The 17,299-nt window shown below is 44.3% G+C and overlaps 1 protein-coding gene across 1 annotated transcript in view; it reads right to left on the bottom strand.

Moving 5' to 3' along the window:
* The window catches only part of SLC24A3 (solute carrier family 24 member 3), a 437,684-nt gene that overhangs the window by 61,798 nt on the left and 358,587 nt on the right, over window positions 1-17,299 (bottom strand). The window contains exon 7 of the mRNA XM_006015414.3: window positions 5,471-5,545. Coding sequence (XP_006015476.1) covers window positions 5,471-5,545 — 75 coding nt within the window. The remainder of the gene's footprint in view (window positions 1-5,470; window positions 5,546-17,299) is intronic.

The raw sequence follows: 17,299 nt of genomic DNA, 5'->3' as shown, positions 1-17,299 counted from the left end.
TGTTCAGTTCAGTGTCAAACCACAACTCCGCGCTGTTACAATGTGACCCTGTCAAGTTTCCAGTCCTCAGTGAGTAACATCCTCATCATAACCTGTGGCCAGGGGTAACTTTGCAAAAGAGCTGTGGGCCAACATCATTATTACAATGCCAGAACTGTGTTTCTCTGGGTCCTGGACCCAGAGTCTCATACCACAGGCACCCCCCTGACTTGACAGCCTGAAAAATGACCCTACCTAGTACTTGGTTTCAACTTTTATTAACAGACTCCCCTTCTGCTCACTCACCCTAAAAACTTTTCTTTGCTCTCAGTTCTACAATGTGATGTGTCAATGGCTAGAGAGCAACCAAAAGGATGGAAATGACCTTTGAAAATCATAAGGGAACAGTCCTTTACCTGTACATTTTGTAAACAGCAACCCCCATTTTGTGTAATATAAACTGGTCCTAATAGTTTCCAGAAGATGTGAGTGTGCTATCATGTATTTCACAAGATATGGCTCACAGTCACATGGTTTCACCTGGCAGTAATAGTTTCAGGGAACAACAAACTGGTTTGACTCCAAGCACATATACATCTTTATGAATAACAGTAAGTAGAGGGTTCTCTTTTTGGCCTAATGTCTTTGAAAGTGTCCCTTTGAATTTAAGAAATATTCTTGTTGTATCAGAAGGCAGCATAAAGAATAACTCTGGAGCAGGTTTAGAAACTAACACCTGTTTTGTCAACCTGTGATATAAAATGAGTCTTTGTAATTTTATTTAAATCGCAAGGAAGTTGTAAGGCCGGTAATCTCCGCTGGTAAATAGAAGTTTATAATAAAGTTAGGTTGGTTTTCACCAACTTTGGACTTTTAAGTGGTTCAATGTTAAATTCCTAACCTTACAGTACTATCAATGCCAACATATTTATTTCCCAATGAGTACACACATGTTTAGGCAAAATGATGGTGGCATGTCACTTCCATGAGCTTATTACAATCTGTTAGAAGAATGACATGAGCTACTGTTTGTATGGAACACCCTCCATTTTTGGTATTGCCTTGGTATTAAGGCCTTTGAATAAGCAAGTCCTCCCTATCCAACCATGCGTTTAAGCACGTGCAAAGAGTGAAGCTTGTACTTAAGCCCTGTAAAAGTCCACAGGACTTAATGCAAAGCACGTACACAAGTGCTTTGCTGAGCAGGGATGATTCAAGCAATTCTTAAGCGTTTGGTTGAACTGAGGGCTCTGGTGTGTTTGGACACTTCTTGTTTCTGTACATACACATGTCAAATTTAATAATAATCCCATAGGATGTATTTATTCCTGTCCAAGACAATTCAGTATTTAAGTCTAATGATCAGGAAGGCCCGTTTTGTCTCAGAAGAAATTACTTGAGGAGTATCTGTCAAGGGGTACCCTGAGAGTGATCACATTTATATGTGAAACCAGTTTGTGCTTGCAATTTGAGAACTGTAGCACTTTTTTCTTCTCCTGCATTTCTAGTAAGTGATTTACTTTCATGGTAAACGTGAAATAGTTATTCATTTCAGCACCGTTTATTGTTTTCTGAAGGCAAAAGAAAAAGTGTTCTCCCAATTAGAGAAAAAAAGGCAGTATAATTATTGCGTGTCCTCAGCTCACCCTGCATGGGGCAGGGAAAAAGTAGTGTGTGGCAGGAACCAGGACCGTGCAGAATCATATTACACTCTGCACAAGTGTCCCAGGGTTTAACCCATTTGTGTGTGGTTTGAGCCTCTCATGAGAAAGATGCTGTCCAAGTGTGCTGAACTATTACTAGTATTTCAAGTAGGGAGCATGGCTTCAAAATAAAACATCATTAGAGAGAGAGACAGAGAGAAATTCTTTCCTGATTGAAGACAGAGGGGGTTTGTCATTCTGGGTTTATTCTAAGCACAAAGTGGAAAGTTTGCAAGCTTCTCTGCAACTGACTGACACAACTTAAAATTCATATATTAAACGTGGTGTGTTTCTGAAGGTTTTTTTACCTATCAGAACCTGATGCTAAACCTCAAAAGCAAGGAAATGAAAAGCTCAGTCGCCTAGCACACAGCTGTCACTCAGCCTCCATGGAGTGACCCCCAATTTCTTCCAATGTGTTTAGACCAGACTTCCCCATTTCGTGCCCCTTCTGTACAGTTCTAGGGCAGTAGCTGCTCAGCTGTGAGGATGTCAGTCCAAGAAGGCTGGCATGCTTTGAAGGCCAGCGTTCAAATCATGGTATGTATGTACTCTGTGGTCTCTGGTGGTTGTCTCTGGATGAAGGTCTCTATCTTACATTGGAGGAATAAAGGGATGAATTTTAACAGCAAAACATAAGTGCCACCACCTCAGTCTGACTCTCTTCTTCCTAATAAGGACATTAAATATCATCCCAGAAAATACCAAACAAAGGCATTTCTACAGCTGCAGGGAATAAGAAAATTTGAAGGGGCCCTTAATGTTTTAGTTCAGTGGGGTGTGAAGTGTGTCTTACAGATGGTGTGAAGTAGAGTAAGCACTACTAGATCAATTGTCATACGTCAGCTGAGGAGCTGAGCCTTTAAACATTTTAATTGTTTTTTCCTTTTCCCCATTCACTCCATCTCCTTTCATCTACATTCAGTAAATGTTTACTATGAGTTGTATAGAGTAGTTGCTAGAGGAAACACAAGATAGACTTAATCTATACTTAACCCAAACCACAATTAACTATTTAATATTGTCACAGTGAAACAAGAACTCTAGTAATACCTTAACACCTTAAGCCTTGATGTATGCTGTGATCAGGGCACTAGCTTCCATGGGTTTATAACTGACTCCACCCTAAATTACAGCTGACCAGTGGGCCTGACCTACATTACCGATGGCAAGGATATGCTGAGAAAGGACCTGGCATAAATTTGGCCAAGAGAGGCCCTAATCTGGGGCAGAAGAGCATGACAATATTGTAGTACTTTGGCGTTTGATTCCCAAGGACTCTGGCAATTCAGTAGCCAGGTAGAGCCACCCTTCATGGAAGTAATTCATAACAGAAGAAAGAAGAAAGAAGAAAGAAGAAACCAGAAATCAGATTCTGTTCCACCTACTGGGTACCTCAATGGATTTAATCACCTATGTGTGATCCTATACCACCCGTTCAAGCCCCTGAAAATTCACCCCCATCGGCTGGCCATTAAGTCAGAAAAAGCAACAAAGTGGAGGTGGACTGACCTGGCTTCTGCATTACCTATTTTTCAGGGACTAGAGCAGGGTGGAATAAAATTGTATTTAGATGTGTAAGTCCACTTACATGCCTAACTCCTCTTACATTATTTACAGGTAGAACAGAATCTGGTCTCTTGTCTGCAGGTGCTGGAGGTCTTTGTTTAAAGACCCACCTGATTTTCTTGTTACTTTAAAGGATCCACTAAATACAACATCAGAAGGAATGATTGTGTCAGGCCTCTGTGAGGACCCCTAAGATGCAGCCCCCAGTGTAAGGATGAATCCACCCAAAATTTAAAAAAAAATTGCCCTGCACTGGAAGTGGAAAGGTTACTGACAGGTGCAAAACCTCCAGTCTCTACAGCTGATTTGCAACTATACTGTAAGTCAAACCCACCACCAAACCTCATCAGCCAAGAAGCAAAATACCTCTTTATATTCATGCTTCCTCTGGATTAAAAAAAATGGAAATAAATAAATAAAGCAGCTGTTATGTTGCATATGTGCCTTTCTGCCCTTGGGAGGTAATTTATTACAATTTGCAGGATTGGCCTGGCTGACTGTTCAAAAACCACATTCCTGTGTGTGGTTATGCTCAGGCTGTCAGAGCAAAGCTGCAGCCTTTGTTTGTTTCACAGATCATTACTAACAATTACGCTGCCTTTATTCTTGTCCCAGTGTTGATGTATGAATTAGATTGAAGATGAGGTATTTTTCAAAAGTTGCACAAGGCTGACCTGGTAGAGTTGAGAACACAAATCACAAACAAGCTGAGACAAATGATCTGCCAGAAGTTTGACAGAGAGAGAAATAGAGAGATTGATATGTGTATCTAGCATATGTGTATGTGGCAGCATGCAGGCCCAGACAATAAAGGTGAAGAGAAATAAATATAGGGCACTTTTACATGTGCTCCAATGTATTTTGATCAGAACACACTGGAGCAGACTCGAGCTAGCTAGAGCGTCCTCATCAGAATGCTCCAGCCTGCTGCAGCGTCTCATGTATTCAGAGTCCCCGCCTTTCAAAATGGCAGCAGGGCACTTAAATTAAAGCTTGTCCAACAAACTTTAGTTAAAACACCCTACCGTCATTTTGAAAGTGGGACTCTGAATACATGAGACGCTGTGGTCATTTTAATTAGAGCAGCTTCCAAGAGCCGCTCTAATTAAAACATACCCCCACACACACCCTGGAGCATGTGTACAGATGCCCATAGTGACAAAACTGTAATGCTATTTAGTTCAAATCAGACACATTTACGCAATGGAAAAATTCACTTCCCCACTGCAGTCCTGACTTTAGCAGTACAAATGTATTAAATCAAATCTAAGGAGAGCTCTCTTTCTTACTCCCCATGTTTGGTAGGGATTTGATAACTTTAGGCTACATGATCAAGATGGAAATTGGGGATGACAGACAACAACACAACATGTAATCTGGTTGTCGGAAACTCATTTTTTTTCATTTCTTGACTGTTGCGATTATGGCTAGAAATATAACGTTTAACTGATGTAGGGTTTTACACTCAAATTCTTAAGCTAACTTTTTTTCACTGTCTGTGGCCTGTGTAATACTGCCTTTCCCTTTGGACTTGATGGGCACTGTTGAGGGAAAAGGATTGAAAATCACAGCTTTGTTGCCTAAATCTAGGCTCCAGCATTGCAGTAAGGGGATTTTCATAGCTGCTAAATATTTTGGAAAACAAGAAACAAAGTGTTATTGAAAGCATCCTGCACCTTTGATTGCAGGGTTCGTGGCTAGTCATATACCACATGCATATGTGTGAACATGCCTGACACAAAGGAACATTTTGTAGCCATTGACTGATTTCCTTCTTATAGGGGCAAATTATGCCACATTTTCCACAGGGACTTCCTGGTAGCAGGGCCACTGGGGCATGGTAGAGGATTCAGCTACCCTCTCACCTACCCAGAGAGCAGGACAGGAAGCTACTCCAGAGCCTGATGAGAGGTCAGAGCACTGGGTTTCAGAATTAGTATCCCCATGCAATGTATGGGGCAGTTCAGGCTCTGCAGATTCAGGCCAGCAGTGTTACATCCATTACACCTGGGTTGAGCTTTCGTCTACCACTAAGATGGCTACAAATCATTCTTTTTGTGAATAATACTGATCTTTGGATGTCAGCACAAGACTCCTGGAGTCAGGATCTTACTCCCAAGATTACAGTGTCTATGCTTTAACTTGCCCTTGATGACAATCCTGCTACCAATACAGGTTTTCCAAACAGAAGCATAGATATAATAACCTTAAAAACTTACCACAATGAGTGCAATAACAGACAGTGTATAGTAGCTTGCATCTCTCAGGAGACTCCATGATGACAGTGCAACGACCTGAGAAAGATATGCAAAAAGAGGAAGTGAGCCAGGCTCTTATCAGCACAAGCTGTCACATTAGCAGTAGGAGCCAAAAGATAGACTGTCATTTCATAGCGCAAGCTGGCCCCACACATGTTAGTACATGATACAAGAGATCAGAGCTGGGAAATGCAATACACTACTGAGACTGCTGTCAAGAGATGAGCACAGGGGGTAGAGGGGTTGACTGAATCTTGTGCCTGAATGGTGACACAGTCATGGAAATGAAGACCACTTGGATTGCTAGTCCAGGGTCAAATTCTGCCTTTGTTAAATCCTACCAGTTCAATCATCCTATGTGTTAACGGTAGTTTGTATAGCTGTAACTATGGACAGAATTTGGGCCCAAATCTCTATTCTTTTTATGTTTAACTTCTTTTTCTTTCATAAAAGTAATAAACTTCACAGAAAATACTGTTCAAGTTGCATGATTATGCTCTGAAAATGCAGGAAATGCTAAAGGGATGTGACCATAACTCGGCTCCATTGTGTATATCCACTATGGTTTCATCTTGAATTCCTGTGTCAAATAGTTAAATTTTATAGCATTTAAGCACAGAAGGGACCACTACATCTAGTCTGACATATGTAACATGGGTTCTTAATACTCTTATATTAAGCCCAAAAGATTTTTGTTAGATGCAACAGATTCACTCCTAAACTGGTACAGGCAGAGAACAGGAGAGATTGAGGTGGTACCAGAGCTCTGGCAATGGTGAAGCACTGGTTAATTGAGACATGCCTAGGTTTCCAGAAGGGGAGACGCAATCCATGCTGCAAAGAAAGGTGAAAAAGTCTGGAGGTCCCTGCCAATGTGACTTAGCAAATAATTCCTTCCTAAATCCAAATTTGGTGATCTGTTCAGCCTGGGGCATATAAAACTCACCAGCCAGGCATTCTCCATCTCACCTCAGTGTGCTGACCCACCCTGTCCCATGTTCATCTGTGGTCAAGTTCTGAGGACTCAGAGAATGGTGACAGACAGCACAGACAATATTTGGTCATAGAGGGAAAATTTTTCTTTCTGACCCCTGCGGCTGATGGGCTGAAACCTAGCCTGGATTATAATCACTGTCTCAATGAGATATGAGCATGTTGAAGGCAATACTGGCAATCCTGCTCTCTACAGGGGCCATGAAGGAGGAGTTGAAGTGCACATTCAGTGATTCTTTAGTAGCACAAGGCTGACTTCCAGTACCCTTAGCTACCGGTGTAGAATCTGGAAGGGATATGTCTTATTACTTTGTGCAAACCAGGAAAAGAACTCAGGAAAGACACCTATGGCCTTGTACAGACATTCATTTTCTCTTGGGAGAGTCACTGTTCTCCCAGGAGAAACCACAAATGTACAAATGTTCAGGCTTTTTCTCCCAGAGTAAAAATGGTCGCTCCAAGAGAAAAATAATTGGGAACAACAGGGTTAAATCATTCCCAGGAGACTGTCTCCAGGGAGAGTGAATGTCTGTACATTCTGTGGCTTCTCTCTGAAGAGAACATAGTCCTCTAGCATTTCCCCTTTCTCTTTCCTCCTCCACCCCCAGGAAGACAGTGTGGTTTGCTGGACTCTGCAGCTCCAGCAGGGAACAGAGAACACAGCCTTCACTATCCCCACACTGTGCTTCTGGGGAACACAGGCTGATCACTGGCAGTCTGGGTCAGCCAACTCAGGGCTGCCCTATGCACTACTACCATCTGTCATCAGGCTGACTAAGGGAGCCTGCACAGCTCACTCTCTGGCTGCACAGTGTCAGCACTGCAAGCTCTCCACTCTTCGGGGCCTCAGCATTTGAATACCTGTACATGCAGCTTACATGAAGAATGTGCTCAGTTAATGATGCATTATAGAACAGTGGTAGACAAACTATGGCTTGTGAGTCACATGCAACTCCCAAGCAGTTTAAATGTTACTCTTGAAGAAACAAAAGAGATCGCTGGCTCAGGGACATGTGCATCTCCAACATTTTGTGTCCCATGGTTCTCAGCTATGACAAGATTTTGGCTTGTAGCCAGAAGGGTTTGGAAGTTTGGTCGCCCCTCCTCTACAGAAACAATGTAAATTTTCTAGCACCTCTGGACTGTGCATAGTCCTATTGATTTCAGCAGGGCTCTGCAGGGGAATGGAGAGTTACTGGCACAGAAGGCTGCAGGACTGGGTCTTAAGTTTGCAAGGATGTTAGCAATTAAGTCAGTCTCTGATTTAAATCCAGCAAGGTCTGCACAGTGTCTGGGTGTGGAGCTAAATTAGAAGGTACCTAAGGAAACTGAGGCACAAAACAGTGATAGAGATGAACCACTGGTACCCAGGGCAGGGGTTGATGCTCTTTCTCTTGATGTCTTCAGATCCAGACTGGATTCTATTCTGGAAGGGATGCTTTCATCAAACACACATGACTAGACACAGTACTGGGTAACTGGGTAACACTTAACAGAGAGTGATATCCAGGAGGTCAGGTTAGATCAGTGATTCTCAAACTTTTTAGCCTTGAGGCACCGTTCCATAACTTTAATAAACTGAGCAGCATCCCATTTTAAAAAGGAATGTATTTATTATACTGCTTACCTTCCTGAAAAAGGACTGGGAGAGAGGAGGAGCAGCTAGGAGGGAGTAGCCTGCCTGCAGTGAGTGGGGGTAGCAGGAGTGGCTGGAAGGAAAGAGCCTATATGTATTTCCTCACCAGAGCCTATGTTTATCTTATTTACCTTCTCTCACTGTCAGGGCTAGTCAGGGCTGGGGCACCCTGTTTGAGAATCACTGGGCTAGATGACCTAATGGTCCTTTCTGGCCTTATACACAATGGATAGGATGAGAGTTCGCAATTCTGTGTACAGCACATCGAAAAGAAGATCATATGTCTGGCTAGGGCATGCCAGTTTCTGCAGACAACAGCATACGAGGGGGCAGTGTACTGTATCCTCCAGTCATGTTCATGCATGAATTCAATTAAACCAAAGGCAGCTTCATTTTCATTCTACGGTATTGATATAAAGGTTCCTGTTGCACAATAAAACAGTTTCCCAGGATTTTCTACTGGTAACCCTTTCAGTATTGATGTTTTCCAGGATGCTAGCAAGACAAATATTTCAAAAAGACTTATGTCCATTTCTTATTTCTTTTAAGACCTCCCTATACTGTGGCCTTTTGGGCACAACTGTAATACATGCCCATTCACAAGGCCCCTTCACACTGTCAGAGCAGTGTAAAAAGCTTAGATGAGACTTAGAACCATAAAATCCCTGTCAGGTTGGATTTGGACCAGCTGAAGACCTGTTACTGCTTGAGTGTTGGGAATGTATATTATGATGGGATTTTTCAAGCGTGAGTTCCTAAAGTGAAATTCCTAAACCCATATTCTGCTGCATGGGTAAGAGCCTTCATCTTGTATATTGGACCCTCCTCATCTGATTTTATGCTTTCAGTTTTATAAGCATTTATAAAATTATGTTCCGTTCTGCTCCAGTTTCCTTTAATGCTGCACTGTGTCCTGTGTGCCTTAGGATATATACAGCCAGTTGCCTCACCCAGACTATGTTCATATGGTTTACTGTAAGCTGCTTAAATGTAGACCAGGAGTGGTGTGTACAGTCAGGAGCTGCTGCCTGGAGCTGCGCAGGGAGCCTGATGTAACTCAGGGTTGGGGTAGGGGCTGGCAGGTCTGCGAGGGAGGGTTAGTGGATCCACAGAGGGGTGTTGACTGGTTAGCTCAGTCAGTCTGGGAGATGGGAACAGCATCACCCTGGGGCTGGGGCAAGCAGCTGGATTTTCCCATGGAGCTGTGCTTCGAATGTGTGCAGGCATTCATGAGATTGGGTTAAACCTTTCCAAAACTAGGTTGACCCTTTCTTGATCTAAGTTAGTGCACCTCCTGAGGTGCACTAACTTAGATCAGGCAGGCATGCTATTTTGTGGCCAAATGAATCCCTCTGAACTCACTAAATCCTCTGAACACCCCCCGGGCACCACCTGAGATAACAAGGAATAACGTCCACAATTTGATTGAGAGTAGGTTCAGTCCTGATATCAGGAGGCATTACTTTACGGTTACAGCTGCCAGGCTCTGGAATGGGCTCCCAAGGGAGGTGGTGCTCTCCCCTACCTTGGCGGTCTTCAAGAGGAGGTTGGCTAGATACCTGGCTGGGGTATTATGATCCCAGGACTCGTTCCTGCCCAGGGCAGGGGGTGGACTTGATGATCTGTTCAGGTCCCTTCCGACCCCTAGAAACTATGATTGGGCATTTTGTTCAACTTACCTCTGGTTAGGTTGATCAAAATGTAACACCTGGATGTACCCTTTGTGAGTAGAGTGGGAGCTGTATAATTTACCAATCTAGGCATTAGTATTACATCTGTGTGTAGCCGCATTTCTGCAGTTTCCTGAATAAAGGAGTCTACTGTCTGTCTGAAACTTTTACTTAATAAGTACTCTTTCTAGCAGAGGTGTAACAGGCTGGCTCCATGCCCCATACCCTGAGCAGCAATGGTATATCGAGCAGTACCAGCTGCCATGCTGCCAGCAGTAATGGAGCAGGCAATTGCCAGCTGTGGCAGTGGCTACTTTTGCCCCTCCCCCTCCCTTAAGGTGATGTCCATGTCTATAACCCTGGACACTCCCTCCCACTTACACTATCACTTCCTTGGTATAATGGGTTTATTCTTCAGTAATGCAGTATGCCATATCAACAGATACACAGATGTTTATTGTGTATTGCTATATACACTTACAGGGTATTTGTACACGTGACACCATTAACACATACACGTGACAAAAATATCACTTTGTGTGGCTTAATGGCATCAGAATATACATGTACAAGGCTTTTGAGGGTTTTAAATGACTTTGCATTGTTGCAAACTAAATTACAACTGCAGCTGTCAGCTCGCCCCCTCAGCCGTGGGGGGTCCTGGTCCTTCTTGCCACAGTGGCAGTGCCTCATGGGGCTGTCCAGGTGGGCTGCTAGCAGGCTGGGTGCTGCTCCAGTTTGGGGTCGGGGAAGAGTTGGATCAGGCTGGGTGCTGCCTCTGAGCTGGGGCAGCACTTGGTTCGCTAGCAGCCTACCTGGGCAGGCTTGGGGGGACACTGCCACTGTGGAGGGAAAGACTGGGGCCCCCCAGATTTCAGGGGCTGCTCGGTCTGCCCCTCCCAGCCACGGGAGAGGCTGGCAGGCTCCACTGAAAAAAGGATCAGGCCCCTTGCCTCTTCTACCTTCAGCAAGCATCTGCTGAAGGCAGAACAGTGAGGGGCCTGATCCATTTTTTTTGTTTTTGGTGGAGCCTGCCTGCAGCTGGGGGGCAAGCTGCTGGTGGGTTGAGGGGCCCCTGAGTTGCAGGGGGCCCTGGTCCTTCCCTCCGCAGCAGTGCTGCCCCCCCCCTCCCGGGCCACCCAGGCAGGCTGTTAGTGGGCCAGGTGCTTCCCTAGCTCGGAGACAGCACCTGGCTTGATCCAAGTGTTCCCTGAGTCTGCCTGCTGGAAACCTGCCAGGCGCTGCGCCCCAGGCGGGCTTGGGGAACAGTTGGATTGGCCCAGGTGCTACCTCTGAGCTGGGGTAGCACCCAGCTCGCTAGCAGCCTACCCAGGTGGACCTGGGGTGCACCACCACCAGGGAGGGAAGGACTGGTGCCCCTACAGCTCAGGGGCTGCTTGGACCACTGGCAGCTCACCCTTTGGCCACAGGCAGGCTCTGGCTCTGAGAAAAAAAAAAAAAAAAGGATTGGGCCCCTCACTGTAATGTGATGGAAAAATTGAAATGGTGGGTTTCAATTAAAAACCCACCATTTCAATTTAGGGGGCATAGAATTAAACCTTGGGGCTTAAACCCCCATCACATGTACAAGTGCCCACACTTCTAACTTTGCCTGGAATCTGAAAGTCAAGTTGGCTTCTCTCTGACTTGTTGATCAGCAGCAGCAGTAATGACCTGCTTGGGGTGAGGTCCACCAGTGTGAACCTCTTTGCAATCCCATGCTCTTCAGATTCTTCCCTAAGGCCTGGAAACCCAGCAGGTTTATACTGGCATTGTACTGTTATAAAAGAGTAGAGGACAGATGATGCAATCTCCTAAACTGGAGTAAATATGCTGAATCTAGTGAAGAGTTACCCTGAAAGAATCAGAAGTAAGTCTCTACTGGGATAAGTCACAGTGGTATAGGTACCACCTGCCTGAAACTTGCCTCAGCTGGCCCAATTGGGCTGATTTCAGCCTCCTTTTTTAACATTGGGATGGAGATGAGAATTTGGCTCCATATTCTACTGAGTTATAAAGAATTTCATTAGAGGATTCACCTGAATTGTAGTTACTATACTGTAGATGTTTCTGTTAAAAAATATCACCTGCACCTTCTCTTTAGGGCAAATCCCTAAAGACTTACTGTAGAAAACATGAAGGGATGTTTCTTTTTTAAACACTTTACACTGTCTGCCTTACACATCTTAATGTATCTAAAACACAACAATTAATTTTGGGGGTTGCACTTAGGTTATGTGCTGCTACCATGGTAACCAAGGCAGTATAAGCATTGAGTTGTCAGCCGACTCTGTATGGACAAGCTGTCCTCTGGGATTGATTCCAAGTGAACTTGCTGCCCTTATCTAGCACCGCAGGGTGTCCCAGGGTGAAGACATCTAAGGTGAGTGACACCGATACCAAGGATAACATTAATGTGGAGAGGGGAAAAACGCTATTGCGAATAGAAAATGCCCTTTTTTCAACAATCTAAATGTAGATTTTAGACTGTTCAGTCATTGGCAAGAACAACACAATAAAGGAAAGATGGACAAATAAAAGGGTAGATTCTTTTCAGTCTACAAGGCACCTAAGAGGACTTAGGTGCCTAAGTGCAATTCTATTCCACCTAGCTTAAATTCAGTTCATGCAAAAGATGGGCGGGTCTCCTCCTTACTGCTTTTTTGTGATTCAGTCTTAAGGATCAGATGACAGCGTGTTACAAAAGTAGTTGTGTTAATGGATGTTAATGACTTAAATACATGAAACTGAATCACACTTAGGCACCTAAGTCCACGTAGATGCATGGAACAGAACTTGGGCCAAGGTGCACAGAGGCAAAAGGAATTAATTAGTGTGGCAGGATGGCAGTATTACCAGATAAAACTCAGCTTGAACTAGTTGTCATTGCTGTCAAGACCTTTATTGCCCTGGTCTTGCCTTAGAGCAGTGGTCTCCAGCCTTTTTAAGTAGGAGATCACCTTTGGCATTTAAAAGCGACCCAAGATCTACTGTGCGCAGCTGCCACCCCTGTCCCCCCTCCCAGCAGGTAAGTCTGTGAGGGGGAGGGGGGAAGATTGAGGCAGAGGGAGAAAAAATTATTTGGGGGTGTGCCTCCCCAGCACATAAGTCCCACACAGCTGGGGCTCCACTGAATTTACCCCTGCTCCTGCCTCTGCGGCACTGTCCCTCACCGTGAGGGCCTCGATCTAGCCCCTGCCCCTTCCCTCCCCCACCGACTGACCTGCTGGGCTGAGGCACACGCTTGCATGCCCGCAAGCACTCAGCTCCCCATCCCAGCCTCGGATCAACTCCAAGATGCTCCGAGATCTACCGCAAGAGACTCCAAGATCTACCGATGGATCAAGATCTACTGCCTTAGAGTTTCATAGCAGTCAGGAAGTACCTAGAAATCTTGCACAACTGAGCCTTCTTCAGTTATACCTATGGCTGGGGTTGGGCATTTGACTGATCAAATAAAATTAATTCAATTGACTGGTGAAATATCAGTCAAAAATTGTAAAAAATTGCCAATAATTCCAAATAATACACAGAAAAAGCACAATTTTTTCATTTAGAAATGTGTCAAAAAACAATAAAAAATCATATTTCTGTCAAGCAAACTACAAAAAATGTAGTTTTTTTCCCCCTAAAATGGCTACAATCTTTGACCAGTCAAAAAATATGCAGTGAATTGATCAGTCAACTGACAATATTTGACTGGTCCACTGACTGGCTTGCCAACCGTAGCTGTGGTAGAAAAGGAGTGTGTCAAACCAGTAAGAGCAAACTCTGGACAGAACTATGACCAAGTATTCATTTTGTTTCAACGTTGTCCCGACCTTCTGCTCAGCACAAAGGGGGCTTGCAAAACCCACTTGCCACTGGGTTACATGGTGGCCTCATTTGTGAGAGAAGTCCTGAGTGTCCAATTCCAGACAAGCTCCAATCAGGTGATAACCATCCTCTTGGCTGGCACACATGACATTGAAGTGGTGACCTCCAGTGCTAGACAGACAAACTGAGACAACCTCAGCCAAAGAGCTCCCTCCTTGGAACATTCCGAGCCCTGTGATTTAGGCACCAGTAACAACCTGGAACACACATCAGCCAGTTATAGTGTCCTCCCTATGTACAAGAAATATAGTGGTTCAAGATGCAGAAGACCTCCCTCACCCATTGGTGAATGCCAGTCTATAAGGTTTTTATTAACTAATGGATATTTCTGGATAATATTCCTACCATAAGCTCTTCATGATAGGAACTTAGGTATACTGTAGCATAATGAGACTGCAATTCTGCTATACAAAGATAGATAGATAGATAGATAGATAGATAGATAGATAAAATTACGTTGTCTCTGTAAGTTTTAGATTCAAACAAAGGGAGTTAAGGTTGCACCTGACTTTCTATTTTAAACATAATTGTTACTCCAAATCAAAAGAGAAAGCCACATTAGTTCCAAAATGCATAGGTTAGATAAGATACAGAGGGAGAATTTCTCTACAGAATTTGAAGTGAATCAGCTGAGGGTTTTTTGAGTTATGACTGCCTAAAAATAGAGCTCAGTGGAGTTCCAAAGTCCTGCTAACATTTTTTTCTTTGTGGGGGAAAATGAACAAAGGGACAAGAGAGAGAGAGAAGCAAGATTTAGTTACTTCTCCTTCAATTACAAAAAAATATTAATATTTGAACTTGAAGGTATGGCTTAGGACATGAGTGTGGCTGGTATTAGTGAAGCACGGAACAGGAAGGCTGGAAACCTCCGTGTTAACCCATGTTGTTAAGGCAGATTTTAGAGCGTGAATCAATGACTAAGGAAGATCATCAATTGAGAAGAACAATAATATTCAAGCCAAATGGCTCATAAGAGGTCCTGACAACCTCACTGGGACTGTGGGGGAGTTGTCCCATCCTACAGACTGTGTGAGGTCCACCCTCCTCCTGAGAAGCCACTGAAGACCTATAGGCTGATGAACCTCAAATGACTTGTAGGATGAACCAATGCCTCAGGCTCATCGGAGCTCTTCCCAACCAGCGAGCTTACAGAGGATCTTTTGACTTTGTACCTACCTCAGTGTAACTTATAATGATGTAGATTTACCCTAATTTTCCCAGGGGTAAAATAGTCTGGGCCAAAAAAAAGTTATTTCAATGGAGGATTCACATTTCCTATCCTTTCCTTGTTGACACTGGCCAATTACACTAGTGCCATCTAAGTCAATAGCTCAGTTGCCCGAGTTCCTGTGTTAGGTTTGATAGGTCCTGGGCAGTATTTCCATACTTTCTTGGCACATCTCGAGACATTTACTGCTAAGTAGATTAATTAGCTCTGCAGTAAATGTCTCACGTATACACATGCAGTCTTATTCGGCAGCAGGAAATTAATTAACTCTGCAGCACTGCACATGTAGATGCTGACAGAGCTGACTGGGGTACGAGGGTACTTCAGTGACAAAGTTGCCTGCCAGTTAGCCCTTCACTGGAGCACCCTCATAACCCAGACAGCCCCTCTACAGTACACTGAGATGGGTTGGAGCAGCTCTGGGCTCTCTGCCAGTTGGGGCTGCTCCAACCCAGCTCAACACGCTGTGGTCACACATGCACATGTAAATGTGGAGCCTGAGAGCAATAAACTGGTACAATGAGTGCTGGAGTTTATTGCTTCACCTTAATAGCATGTGTGGATAAGCCCCATGATTGTCACCAATCTGCTTGCCTTTGAAAGTCTGGGAATTAGATGATGCTCTAAAATCAGGATAATTAACATATTATTTAAAAAATACATTATATCTCCCATTTTTTTAACTTTGCTTTCTTTTCCCCTGCATTCTCTCCTCTCTTCCTCTGGTGATTTTTTCTTTTTGCTTTTTTCACTGAATCCTGGATTCCCTGCAGGAGCAAAGCACTAATACTTTACTCAGGGAAGCATGACAGGGGGGGATCTGACTTGTTTTCTTAGCTTGGTTCCATTCTGAGACTTTCCAGGTGTGAATCACTTCTGCAGAGGGAAACCTGATACATTTTCCATGGTGTCAGCTCAGGAAAACAGCAGGCATAGGCAAACCACTAGGACTCAATGCTTTGTCAGGACTACTGTCCAAATGAAACAATGGGCACTACCTCCCCCCTTCCAACCAACCCATGCTTCCAACTATTACTATTATTTGTATTACTGTAGCACCTAGAAGTTCTACCTGAGATTTGCTCCATGGTGCTAGGTGCTGTACATTCATATAGTCAGAAAGTTCCTGCCCCAACAAGCTTGTACTTTAAATAGATAAAGAGGGGAATATTATCCCCATTATATGGATGGGGAACTTGGAGGCACACAGAGACTAAACAAGGCATCCCAGATTGCCTAGACTTTGTGGCAAACCCAGGAAGTAGACCCAAGACTGCTTCCTAGCTGATATGATCTAGTTGGGGATGGCCCTGCTTTGAGCAGGGGATTGGACTAGATGACCTCCTGAGGTCCCTTCCAACCCTAATTTTCTATGATTCTATGACTGCTAGTGGTATGTTGACACTTCAGTCCCAAGGTATGATTGCAGTGTGTGTGACATCTGAGATAGATTCAGACTAATTTGTGTACCAGGAGTGGTCTCACTGCAGCAGCATAGAGCTAAGCATGGGCTAACAAGTCCTCCTGCAAGCCCATCTAAGCATCGGCTGATGCCTGTGCCACCACACCTACACTGCTTCTAGCAACTGACTTGGCTTACATGTATCTCCACAAGTTGCAGTCCCACCTTGGCATGCAGTGTAGACATCCTCTGAGTCTCACTCCAGTGCACTACCTACAAGATGGGTATTCCTCTCCATAGGATATGCTGCTCTGCCATGCTCTTCCTGACTAAACCTTTCCTTCAAACTGGTGCAGAAACCCAGCTCCCATGTCTCCCATCTGGAAGGGACCAGGGCAGATGTGGCACCTTAACTGTTTTTGCAGCCAGCTACATATTCCAGCTCCAAAAGGGCTGGCTGGTGCCATATGGGGTGCTGTACACTTATAATGCAATTAAACATTTGTGGCAATGTAGTTAGCCATTCAAGCAGGACTGCAGACAAGAAATCACTCGAACCTGTCAGAGCTGTTTGTGACAGATAGGGCACTGGAGCATGAAGAGAAAAGGAGCAACTTGATCATTTAGGATTCCTCAGAAAATCAGCAGACCATGCTTGCAGCCTCACACTGCTCCCTGTGCACTGCTTACAGGCCACTAAGAGAGTACTGATTGCTCTTATCCTCCTGACTGGATTAAGTTTACACTAAGGAGTACCATGATATTAAGAGCAGCTGTAATAGCCTTCCTCCCTACAGCTCTACACAGATGGGATGAAGGGTCATAGAAATTCAGAAAGGGAGTAGCAATCCCTAGGTAGAGAACAGCCCCTTGCAAGATGGTGGGCAGGGAGACTGGAGATTTCTAAATGAGGCATATTTCATTTGAAGCCACTGTCAGCTGGAGCAGCTTAGAGCAGCCTGCAGGTTGGAGATGGGCAGAAAAG

This window comes from Alligator sinensis, unplaced genomic scaffold (genome assembly GCF_000455745.1).
Source record: "Alligator sinensis unplaced genomic scaffold, ASM45574v1 scaffold140_1, whole genome shotgun sequence".
NCBI classification, from domain to species: domain Eukaryota; kingdom Metazoa; phylum Chordata; order Crocodylia; family Alligatoridae; genus Alligator; species Alligator sinensis.
The sequence above is the reverse complement of the archived record's forward strand: the minus strand, read 5'-3'. Positions and strand labels throughout refer to the sequence as shown.